Here is a 12,001-nt window from a genome sequence, read left to right as displayed (position 1 = left end):
AATATGCTTCCTTAACTTTTAATTCGTTAAATGTAATCCTTGAACTTTTAGTGTATGTTCATTTAGTCATTGAACTATATGAAAATATTGAATATTCTCGTTCCATTAATTTAAGTTCAGGGACAACATCAAACATTTTCATATAATTTAGGGACTAATTGAAATTGTACCAAAAGTTCAGGGATTACATTGAACAAATTAAAATTTTATGGACTGCATTGCATATTAAGCTTAAGTTTAGAGATCATTTGTGTAATTTTCCCCTTCGTCAAAGCAAAGAGAAGATGATCCCAGAATGATGTGTAGAAAAGAGAAAGAATAATAAAGATGAGTGAGCTTGAAAGGTTATGGATATAAAAGACTCATCTTCTCCAATTTAAGAATTTATCTTAGTAATAGACATATATATGTTACACAAACGAATTGCATCGGTGCCTTCAATTTTTACGGTCACCTAACCTCATGGCAGTAGGAACTTCTGGTTCATGCTTAATCACATCCCACGTAGCAAGCTCGTTTGCTTGGATAAACACTTCCATTCTCTATTTCTATTATCCATAATTGGTTCCATGAAAGTGAGGTGGCCAAAAAACTGAATGTCCTTCGCAAAAGGAAAAACCCATAACGTTAGCCATAAAAGATCTTTGTGCTAAAAAATGAAACACAAGTAACAAGCAACAAGACTTTGATACCGATTGTCAGGGTTAATAATACAACTTAAAGGGGTGAATACGTTATTTTAGAATAATGAAAAACTTTTTGCGAAAGATAACAAGATAAACTTCATTAGCGGCAGAAATCAAGTGCAGTCCTACTGATGAACATATACTGATAATAATGAACAAGTAATGTTGATATTGAAGAGATGGAAGATAGCACACCAAGATTTATAATGATTCGGCTTTATCCCCAAGCCTACGTTCACTCTCAACACTAACAGTCGCAACATGACTGAAATCCACTAATAATCTTCAAGATAAGTTACAATTAGCACTACTGCTCCTATCAATCTATTGATCACCAATACACAGCTACTATCAACAAAAATAGAGCCAAAAATGACATTCAAAGCAATAGATTAGTTTTGTTCGTTTATACCCAAACCCACTATTTCTTTTGGATTAAATATATAGCCATCTAACCTTGTATGACCGTTTACAACTCAATTCCATCAAGTAGCCATTGGTTCTACTGTTATCAGCAGCCAAATGTCTCTTTGATGCTCATAATCGTCAAAATATCTCTCTAATAGTGGCAATTTCCCGAAACAGTTAGTCTGCTATTGTTAGAGTTTGTATTTTACTCATAACTGCCAAAACTGCTTTGATTCCATTTTGGTGCTCTTTTTGCGAATTCCAAAGCTTTGTCAGTGGCTATTTTCGTCTTGATCAACATACCAATCATATGAGCAAGTGACCAGCAAGTTCATGACTTGATATCAGCACAATCCATTACCCATAATTAGGATATGCTCATTATCATCAGTCTATTAGAATTGTCCACGGTCAAACCATATGGAATGACTTGCGATCAATCATCCAATAACCCTTCTGAGTATGTCTGCTTCCAAAGACTTCTAGTTGATGAAAAATTGACCATGGTAATTCAAGTTTTCATGAAATCCTCATCATATTAGAGTTGTTATCCTTATCTTCGCCAATCTTCATTTAACTCACATGGGTCATCAATATCATCATAATCTTCTAGCTCATGTGATAGAGAGAGCTGCTCGTGCCAACAATCTGCTACTCCTAATAATGATCCGCTGCTCCTAATAACTACTCTATCTTCTATCTTCTAGTCCTTCCAAGCATATTGGCAATTCTGACTCTACCAAGTTGTTCGTCTTCATGTTCCTTCTAAGGTTTACCGAATATCCTCATTCTGGGCTTGTTCACCATCGCCAGGTCCATCCAACTATTCACTCTATCTTGGTACCTCTAAGTTATCACAAACATCCTCGTTCTTCCCGACTTTTTCACCCTCAATTAAGATCCTTTTAAATGTTCACTCTATCTCAAGGTACTTCTAACTTGTAGACATCTCGACGCCCAATACATTGTTCATCCTTGATATCGACAGAGCACTCTTGGCAGTGGCAAAGCACTTTCAATATTAGCTCATCTGGTGTTGATTATGACATCATCTGCATATTGCCTTGTGCACATATCATATGATATTACCGGACCAATACACATATTATAGCGTTTGATAGTTTTGTCATCCTCAAATAACATAGGTGATTTTCCCAACACAACTAAGTTCCTCTACCTTCAAAGACTCCAGTATATTTGCATATTAGTTAAAATAAGAAATGTTTACTGATTTTTCCAGGTTGAACAATATATTGTCAAAGAATAACAACAATACTATACATGGTCTCAAATTTCATCGACAAATTTTTTTTAAAATTTGCTTGATAAAAAAAAATCAATCCCTTAATATCACAGCTTCACAATCTCCCTAAGAAAAATGTAAGAATTCTACAACTTGGCTTTCCCCCGCAAAATTTACTCCACTCAACAAGGCAAATGGAAGCTAACCAAGTCCCATACTGGATTGAGCCCATGGGGGGCTTTGAGATGTCTCTTTGAGGAATGCAATGCACTACTAGCCCAATTAGAAGGTGTCTCTCTGGCCCATTGCCCATGGGAAGCTAACCAAGTCACAGACTAGAACGCCAAGTCCCACCAAAAAGGGACCCTCCCCTCCAATTGGATGTCTAGATCACCCCAACCTCTTTGGGATTTATTATGTATTGACTTTTGTCAACTTTGCTAATTTGGTACTGCTTTTGAATGAATGAAATGGCATTTGTGTTTGACCAAAAAAACGAGGCAAATGGAAGACAGAAAAACACTACCAACTTCACACCATTAGCTTACATTCGAATCACTTCCATACAATTTGAAAAGTATGTGCAACTACAAATTAACAATACTCGGAGATTCGGAGATCGTAGCAAAGGACTTAGCTTCTTGATTTAGTGAGAGAGATGTACAGACTGAACATCGACGAGCAACAGCGATGGCTTCAATTAAAGGGCTGGAGCGAGTGTAACTTTTTCTTTCCATTCAGAGAAGATAATTTTTGTGAGGGAAATATTTAAAAGTGTTTGAAAAAGATATAGCAAAAGGAAAGGAAGAGAAATGTGCTTTTTTTTTACAAAGCATCAAAGAAGAAGAGCAAAAAGAAGAATATATCGTGGACTTATCAATTAAAAAAAGGGAATAATGACACAAACGGTCTCTAAAATTTTCCCTAATATGAAATGTAGTCCCTGAAATTTTAATTTGTTCAATGTGATCTCTGAACTTTAACTCAATGTACAATGTGATCCCTGAACTTTTAATTTGTTTGGTCACATTGAAATTTGCATATAGTTTAGGGATTAAATTGAACATGTACCAAAATTTCATGCATAATATTGAACAATTTTAAAATTCATGGACCACACTGCACGTTAAGCAAATTAACGTCATTTTCCATTAAAAAAAATGAAATGATTTGATTTAGGTTAATTGGGCCTGATTATTTGACCAAAAAAAACTTGGGCCTAATTAACGCGCGCTGCTCGACCACGCCATTCCAGACGCGTCATCGCTGGACCGTCGTTTAGCTTCACACGTGTGCTCCGGTGACGATACCAAAACCTCAGCGTCCTCTCTCTCTCTCTCTACCAGTCTCGCTCCCTCTCTCCGTAGCACAGTGCCGACAGCCAAAGGCTTGCACCGTCTCGCCGTCGACGATGGAGTCGCCTCCGAAACCCTGCGCCTCCCGGAACCCCCTCCTCTCCCTCTCCGCCTTCCTCCACCAGCACTGCCTCCGCCTCGGCTCCGAGCTCTCCTCCCGCCTCGACGAGACCAAGCGCCTCGCCGTAACCCTAGCCGCCAGCTTCCCGCCGCCGCCGCCCCCGCCGCCGTCGCCGCCGCCGGCCCCACGGCGCCTCCTCCGCGCCCTCCCCGCTCCGCCGCCGCCGTTCGCGTCCGTCGCGCAGGCCAAGGCCGCCTCGTCACCGGCCTCCGGCGTCGCGAGGACCCTCGCCGGCACGGCCGTGTATACCGTCAGCAACTCGAACAACGAGTTCGTGCTTGTCTCTGATCCGGATGGAACCAAATCGATAGGACTCCTTTGCTTTCGGCAGGAGGATGCGGAATCATTTCTTGCTCAAGTCAGTGTGCTCTACTGTTCAGTTCACTTTCCATCTTTGATGCATTGCTCAATTGAGTGAGTTTTACCGAAATTCCAGGTTCGGTTGCGGAGAAGAGAACTCAAAGGTCAGGCTCGGGTTGTTCCCATCACTCTTGACCAGGTGATTGTTCCTTCACTATCTAGATCGTTGAATTTTCTGTTTCTGTGGATGACTACGCATTAGTCATTCGAAGAATGCTCTTGTAAAATTGGCTTATTGCTCGAAGCTTTGACATATTACTGTATCGTGCATCCGTGAATGGGGAATTGTTGTAATTCGCCTGCCACCTGAACCTAGTATAGTAGTTTTTTTCTAAGTAGCACCGACACCGACACGCGACACGACACAACACGTCATTTCTCAAAAGATAAAGAATTCCGACATGTTGGGACAAGTATATTAATTATATATTTTACGTATACATGATAAATTATCATTTTTATGATTCCATAAATAAATAAATAATAATAAAAAGGAGTGTTTGACACCGACATGGAGGCCCCCGGAGAGTGTCCGTGCTTCCTAGGTTTTTTTTCATTCCCCTTTTTTTGGGTTTCTGCTAGGTAAGCAAGAATTCATTGAGAACAAACAAATGGCATAGGTAGCTTGATCATACTATGAACCAAGAACAGCATAGAGTTCAACTCCAGTTAAGAGACCTGAATATCCCAAGAACTACAAATAGCTTTAGGCCTATCTTTGACATGTAATGTAATGATTAATATTGTGGAACAGTTTCGTTGATTTTTTGTGTTTTTTTCATTCTCGAATATGCGATTATATGAAGCTATTTGGTGAGTAGCTGCTTCTTTTCATGGTTGTGTGACAAGTACTGTTTGCCACTATGGACTGCATAACTGCTGCTTGTTCATACAAAAGGTCCATTTAGCAAAAAAGGAAATTGTGATCACAGTCAAATACTCGTATTGCTATGTGAGGTGAATAAATCGGTATCACAAAAGCGTATTTTAGGCAAATGAAGTTGCAGATTGAGATTTCCTTACGCGGCGCTAGCCCGACCATGTGGATGCTACGCCCACACACATGTATACATACATGTATACATATTAAATACATACCTATCTGCACGAACACAGTGAATGAATGATGATCTTGGTTTTTGGTTCACCAATGCCAGCCAGACATCCTAGAGTTGCTTTCTTTTTATTTGCATTGCACGGACATGCAAATTTGAAATATCATTCCAAATCTGAAGAGGACAAAGCTTTTAAGAATATCTTATAACGCTGTGGCCCCTTGCGGAAAGTTTCGCAGACACTGATTGACGCTAAAGACATTTAATGGTTGTGCTTTTCGATTTTATATCGGCTGATTATACTTAATCAGTCTTTCCTTTAGATATGTACTGCCTGATTATGAGTAGTGTCTTCACAGAGAAAATTTACTGGTTAGTGACTGCCCAATAGTAGCACATCCTTATTGGGCGGACCTGTCTATAGTTGTAATTTTTTTACTCGAATATAATTGAAGAATTATTAATTGTAACACGGTAATTGCTTTGCTGTGAGCCATGATGTCGATGTCGACAACTGTAAATTGATTATTAACTTCTAGAATGGTATCTCCTTTTTCTTTTTTACTATTGATGATTAAGCTCGGATTTCAAACGACGCCATGAATCTTGTGCTAAATGTTTACCTCGCCCTATAAGGCTCCAATTTCATTGCTCTCAATAAGCATCATGGTAAATGCGGATAATAGGTTGAAATTTTTGACAACTCTCTATCTCTTTCTCTGCACAAGGGTATGTGTGGTGATGAAGCCAATAACTGCTTTTTTAGTGCAGCTGCTACATCTGTCTAATTGTTCAATTTTAATTCATCATGTTACGGACATATGCTTTGGCATTCTTTTTCAAATGTTTTTCTTTACCTCGGTCAACTTTTAGGTATACATGCTAAAGGTGGAAGGAATTGCTTTCCGGTTTTTGCCTGATCCAGTGCAAATAAAGAATGCATTAGAGGTCAGTGGCAACTTTAATTCAGTCCAGCTTGTTTGTACAATATGCCACTCCACAATTGAGCTAAACCATGTTATTATGTGCTCTGAAGTAAGTGGGGATCTTATGTAAAATTCCTGAGAGTATTGACTAGAATATGTTGGGCTTTTGAGCACCACTTTTGACATTTGGCTATTTACTGGAGAAAATGACCTGGCATTGAGCATGATAAATCAATGCAAACTCATCTTTAAAAGTTAAAAGCCCAAACTAGCTTTAGCCCTCAGAATTTGCCTTGAGCCTTTTCTTAAAGTGAATAAATGTAGTAGTGCAGGATATTGTTATACAATATTATGCTATTGTTTGTCCATAAAAAAAAATTGTGAAATATACTATTGGCAATAAATATCTGATGTGCTGACTACAATCTCAATTGATTGGTAGATGAAAGCAATGAAAAATGGGTTTGACGGAGTCCCAGTTTTCCAGGTACGCTAATTGCAGCCCTTAATCTGTTGGTTCTCTTAGGACGCCTTTTATAAGCTTGATATGTCTACATGGAGAATTGTGAGCAACATATGCCAATAAAGTTTTTTGGAGAATAGGTATCAGTAGTTACTTGTCATTATATGTCAGCTGTTTTAAGGCTTAATTAAGTTTGGTTGAAAGCAACTTGAATTAATTAATACTCATGAGCCTGTGAAGAGAATTGTACTTGTGGTGGAACAAGTATTAGCCTGAAGTAATGATGCAATCTTAGAGTCATGAATCTTTGAAACTATCTTTCTAGGAAAATCAATGTCTATTTTGTGTGAAAGAGTAGATTCCTGAGGATCTTAAGAATCCATACCTTCCGGCCTCTAGTTCAACACCACCTGTAAGAAAAAACATGGAGATATTTGGCCTTACGAGGACTATGCCTTCAACTGCTGTTGCGTGACCAGGGTTTACGTTGGCATAAGTAAATGCGAATTTAGAGTTAGCTATTGGTAGTGCCTTTTCTCATCTTCTTGTGCTCTGCAGTCTGATCTTTTGGTTGTCAAGAAAAAGAACAGACGTTTCTGCCCAATATATTTCCGGAAGGTTAGTTTGACATGTCCTCTCTTAGTCATGTTATTCTTTTCTTAGTACAAGAACTTTTGCTATCACAGTTGTCTGAGTACATGATCTATATGCATGACATGGTGATGCAGGAAGATATTGAAAAGGAATTGTCAATGGTCTCCAGGGCATCAAGAGGAGCAGGTTTATCTCAGCATATCATGGTATCACTGACTAAGCTTTTCTAACTTACTCTGGCTTTCCCCATACTTTCCTTAGCTGTTGTGATTCTATGATTGTGGTCAACCTATAAAAGGAGATTGCTTCTGTGGAAGAAGCTCTGGATGGTTTAAATCTAGGTTAGATCCTTTTCAGGGGTGCTCTGGTTTGTCAAATTGTGTGCCGATACTTCCACTCAACAGTCATAAACTGTTATATTCTACAAGCATGTTTTCTTTCCTTGACTTCATCTATATTAAAGATTTTTAACAACTTGCGTCTGAGGATGTGAAAATGGAGATGTATATATGAAGTGTTCTACTAAATGTGTTAGTGCTGGCATGCACCTTGTATATCTTGTAGATGTTACTTGTGATTGTGTCACTTAAATTGGTGAAAAGCTTGGGAATAACTTTTATTTTAGTGGATATGCTAAATTGTTTGTTATACATCAATACGTTGGAGATATGGACTCAGCGTCTGTTGAAGATGCAAGATGGTAATCACTAATGCCCATATTTCAATGCCATTATTATTGCTGTGATCAAGGAAGCATTGCCACACTGGAAGTGATCTGCGATATTGGAGTGTTGCTTTTGATTGCTCACGAGTCATGACTGATTTTGTTTCCTTCCCTAGAGAGGGCTTGCTGATTGCTTTCTTTCTGATGTAATTTCTTAGTTCATTCTTATTTTGTTTACTAAGTGGCATACTCTTTTGACAGGTTGGAAGTCTAGAAGATGTTCTCAGAAAAATGGAGGTAGAATACCGATTGCTTAATTCCTTCGATAAATGCATGCTTGAAATGAAAAACAGACGGGATTTACTTGGAAGACTGTTGTGAATGATACAGATGAGTGAGAAGAATTCAGGATGGGAAGATCTGATATTTATTCCCCCAGGAAAAAGCCATTCTCAACACATCCAAGAAGTGGTGAAATCATAGTGATTATGTGCATTCCTTCTACTGACCATTTTAGGGATCTGGAAGCAGACATTCTTTTGGTGTTCCCAGACTCCTTATTGAGTAGGTTAAGGATTAGCTCTCTCTCTCTCTCTCTCTCTCTCTCTCTCTCTCTCTCTCGTACACATCTCATACGCATGTTCCTTATTTGACACTCAGATGGGACTGGACTCCACCGAGGCTAAATGGCGCAGGAAATCGTCGCTTGGAGAATGATCAAAGAGCAGTATAGGTTAAATGTGAACTGCCGAAAAATGTCAGAAACATGTGGGGGTACTGTAAAATGGAACTTGTGCAATGCCTGTGTACAATTTGTTGGAGGTTTTCTGCCCACCCCTTTATGATCTCTATAGCGGTGTTTTCTACACTCTTGTGCCAACGATATCCTCAAATTTTCTCCTATACCCGTGATTCGATATGATGTTCTCTTGGATGAATCGCTGCAATTTCTAGCGTTGGTACATCATATGAAAGTAGTGTTATCGTTGAAAATTTGTAGCTAATCAATAGCAATAGTCACAAATGAAACTTTTTTTTAAATGATATACAGCCAAAGGGGGAAGGTAAACATCGTAATATTCGATGTTGCTGGATCTTCATACGATGAGGAGAATACAGGAGCTTGTGCCTCAGGTGAGCATGGTTCGGGTTGAGTTGGTACAGCACCTAACATAGATACTAGCCCAAACAGTGTTGGTCTCCACTTTTTGGAATTGGAGACTGATCCTGTTGAACCTGAGATCGAGGACTAGACCAACCCTATGGGTACGGTTCGATTCCAAAGTCAACCCGAGATCAATTGATTTTTTTATATTTTATTTTTTTGTATTTCTCGAAAGAATCAACGTACTATAGGAATTTTTCATAGCCGCTAAAATTAGAATAAAAATGTGCTCATGCTTTACTTAATGATCAATAATATGTGGCATTTTTCATTCTTGAATGAGTCTTTAACTATGCTCGTGCCAGAGCTGCTGAGATTATCAAACTCATCTTTGTGAGTTGAATTAAAAGCCCATAATGCCAACATGATTAGATCCACAAATTCAAATCTTTGTTTCGAGCATGAGAAGAGAAATTCCAATATTACAGATTCTAGTATGGACCCTAGTTTTGTTTTGTTTTTTTTTTTTTAGCATGGACCCTAATTTCAAGCCCCATTTTGTTTTTGTTTTTTCAAATGTTAAGATGTTTGTTCAAGTTAATGGTATTCATGTTGAAGTATCAAACATTAATAAAAGGAAATTGTTAATATGATTGTCGACGAAGATGCAAAATGAATGTAGCCATTCAAGTTAAGATTATTGGCCTATCTTTCTCTTAGAATTGAGTATGGAGATACTTACCTTTGATTTACAGATGTTGACAGTGAACGATGATCAATTTAAGTTAGTGACATCTTGGAGTCTTTGTTTCTGATGATCGGCAACGGCGAAGAATAAACGAGCAGAGAGAGAGAGAGAGAGAGAGAGAGAGTCATTGCAAGAGCGAGAGAGAGAGAGAGAAAGAAATCGAGCCACTGAGAGCTCGAGAAGATCTGAGATTAAGGGAGAGAGTGAGAGTGAGACTCGAAGAGGGATAGGAAGAGGGCAAAAAAAGAGGATGGGCTAGGCACTTTAGGTTGTATACCTAGGGTTCAGAAAAAAGAATGTACAGAGTTGGTCCGGGTTGGCTCAACCTTAAAGCCTCAGGACCAAGTACCAACCAACACAATATAAATTCCAGCAACTCCAAGATCGGGGACCGGTGCAGTCCCCCTAAGAATCGAATTAGGACTGGCTGAGTTGGATTAGTCCAGGGTCGGTCCAAAGTCAACCCTGTACCCTAGACCGGATGCTCACCCCTACGTGTACCGTCAATCATGACCATCAATAGTATGAGAGGACACCATGTAAATAATTTGTACCATTTTTTAACATAATCCATAGCTGCTAACAGTAAAGACAGCGTTGTCAAATAATCGAAAATATTGCACTAAATTCGGAAGGATATAATTTCATATGATGTACAAAATGAAAATGGTATGTTTGTTTCATTGAAAAGAATTTTTATAAAAATATTTTGTAGATTTTACAACGTTTGGAACCCAAAAATTGGTGAGTCAAGCAAAAAGCATTTTCAATGAAAGAAAATACTTGCGGTTAAAATCGGGAATGCGATTTCTCATTTCTAATAAGAGGAAGATGGTTTCGGTAGCTAAAGTTCACGACGTTACAGGCCATATGACATCAAAGAACTTCAATCAAGCTTAGAGCATCAATAAATCTCTCTCTCTCTCGCTTCAACTTTTACAAGTATAAATTTACCCCAACGTATCAGTTTGAGATTTTTTGTGGTATTAACCCAAAATATTTTAAGAAGTAAAATACAAAAATCGAAAAACTACTTCCCAATCATTTTCATGCTCACAACCAAATAACGGAAAAATCAATTACTTTCCTTGAAAATGAATTTCGGGTAAACCCATTTCCTCTAACATATTATTTTCCATGAAACAAAAGCACCCTATGTTAGAACCTTTACTGCATTTTGCCACGTTATGTACGAAACAAAATGAGATAATTTGGAACGTTATAATCATGACATGATTCTTGTGTTCGATTCTTACTAAGAATACTTTTTTCCCCTTTTAATTACAATTTCCTTAAACGAGATGAAATTGAATTGAAATATTATGTTGTTGTGATTATCCACTGTCGATCTGACTGAAAAAAGAAAAATTACAGAAGAAGAACAGCAAAAGTCAAAACACCGTGGCTTCTCCGGTAACGCGCCAGGTAGGGGTCGAACCTACGACTTTCTGCTTAGGAAACAGACGCTCTATCCACTGAGCTACAGGCGCTGATGATGACACCAAGTTTAGAAAATTTATAATAGTATTTATTTTATTGAATCGCTAACATGTAATGTCTCAGCATGACTAAGAAATTGTCGTGATCATCAAAATCTTGCTGCTTCTCGAGTTTGATCGCACGATTCGACTCTCTATAGGAATTCATGTTACCAGATTCGTGGACCGAATACTTTTCCTTAAGTGATATGTCGTTCGGCGGGAAAGAATCACGAGATGAGTTGACACGAGTTTACGACGAAGATACTTAAAGTCGACATGCTCTTGGGGAATTCGATAAATAGCCCGGAAACTGGTTGACCCGCTTTAAATCCAATGAAGAAACTGATAAATCGACGCACTCTTGGAAAAAATCCCGAGGTGCATAGTGGATGATAGAAGATGCACATTCATTCGGCTGATATACTCACAACGAAACAGGTACCTCGTCATAACTAATCACGTGCATCGAAGTTAAATATAGTTCCTTGCAACAATAGCTTATATACTATTACTTCGCAGAATTACCCACTAAATCCCATCATATCATCTATATGCCAAGGCCACGGTGAAGAAATCTAACTTATTTAAGCCCCGTTTGTTTCGCGAAAAATGAATGATTTAGAAAAACATTTTTCTTAAAAATGATCGTTTGTTTGTACCGCTTACAAAAACGAACGAACGAAAAATATTCTCATCGTCCACGATAATGTTTAGACATGGATTATTGTTAGTAATGAAAACATTTTTCATTGACTAATCATTAAGTGATATAAGCAATCATTTTCAGGAAAA

General features: G+C 38.3%; 1 protein-coding gene and 1 non-coding gene across 4 annotated transcripts; one reads left to right on the top strand and one right to left on the bottom strand.

Moving 5' to 3' along the window:
• Positions 1–3,660: 3,660 nt before the first annotated feature.
• LOC115680852 (protein TIC 22, chloroplastic) lies at positions 3,661–8,743 on the top strand. Of its 3 annotated transcripts, none has more exons than XM_056311981.1 (9): positions 3,666–4,171; positions 4,250–4,312; positions 6,102–6,176; positions 6,597–6,641; positions 7,176–7,235; positions 7,346–7,417; positions 8,137–8,172; positions 8,266–8,439; positions 8,536–8,743. In XM_056311981.1, the coding sequence occupies exons 1-8, from the start codon at positions 3,749–3,751 to the stop codon at positions 8,356–8,358; spliced, it is 867 nt and encodes a 288-aa protein (XP_056167956.1). In that variant the 5' UTR covers positions 3,666–3,748; the 3' UTR covers positions 8,359–8,439; positions 8,536–8,743. The 3 variants fall into 3 exon arrangements, with proteins under 3 accessions (XP_056167958.1, XP_056167956.1, XP_056167957.1); XM_056311982.1 differs by having other exon boundaries at positions 8,266–8,443; XM_056311983.1 differs by lacking the exons at positions 7,346–7,417; positions 8,137–8,172; positions 8,266–8,439; positions 8,536–8,743 and having other exon boundaries at positions 3,661–4,171; positions 7,017–7,236.
• Positions 8,744–11,145: 2,402 nt separating this feature from the next.
• Positions 11,146–11,218, bottom strand: TRNAR-CCU (transfer RNA arginine (anticodon CCU)). Its single transcript has one exon. It is a non-coding gene; the product is annotated as a tRNA-Arg (tRNA).
• Between the last annotated feature and the right edge of the window lie 783 nt (positions 11,219–12,001).

The sequence above is a fragment of the Syzygium oleosum genome, unplaced genomic scaffold, assembly GCF_021117445.2.
Source record: "Syzygium oleosum isolate NSW1041296 unplaced genomic scaffold, Sole_v2.1 Sole_v2.05, whole genome shotgun sequence".
Classification (NCBI taxonomy): domain Eukaryota; kingdom Viridiplantae; phylum Streptophyta; class Magnoliopsida; order Myrtales; family Myrtaceae; genus Syzygium; species Syzygium oleosum.
The sequence above is the reverse complement of the archived record's forward strand: the minus strand, read 5'-3'. Positions and strand labels throughout refer to the sequence as shown.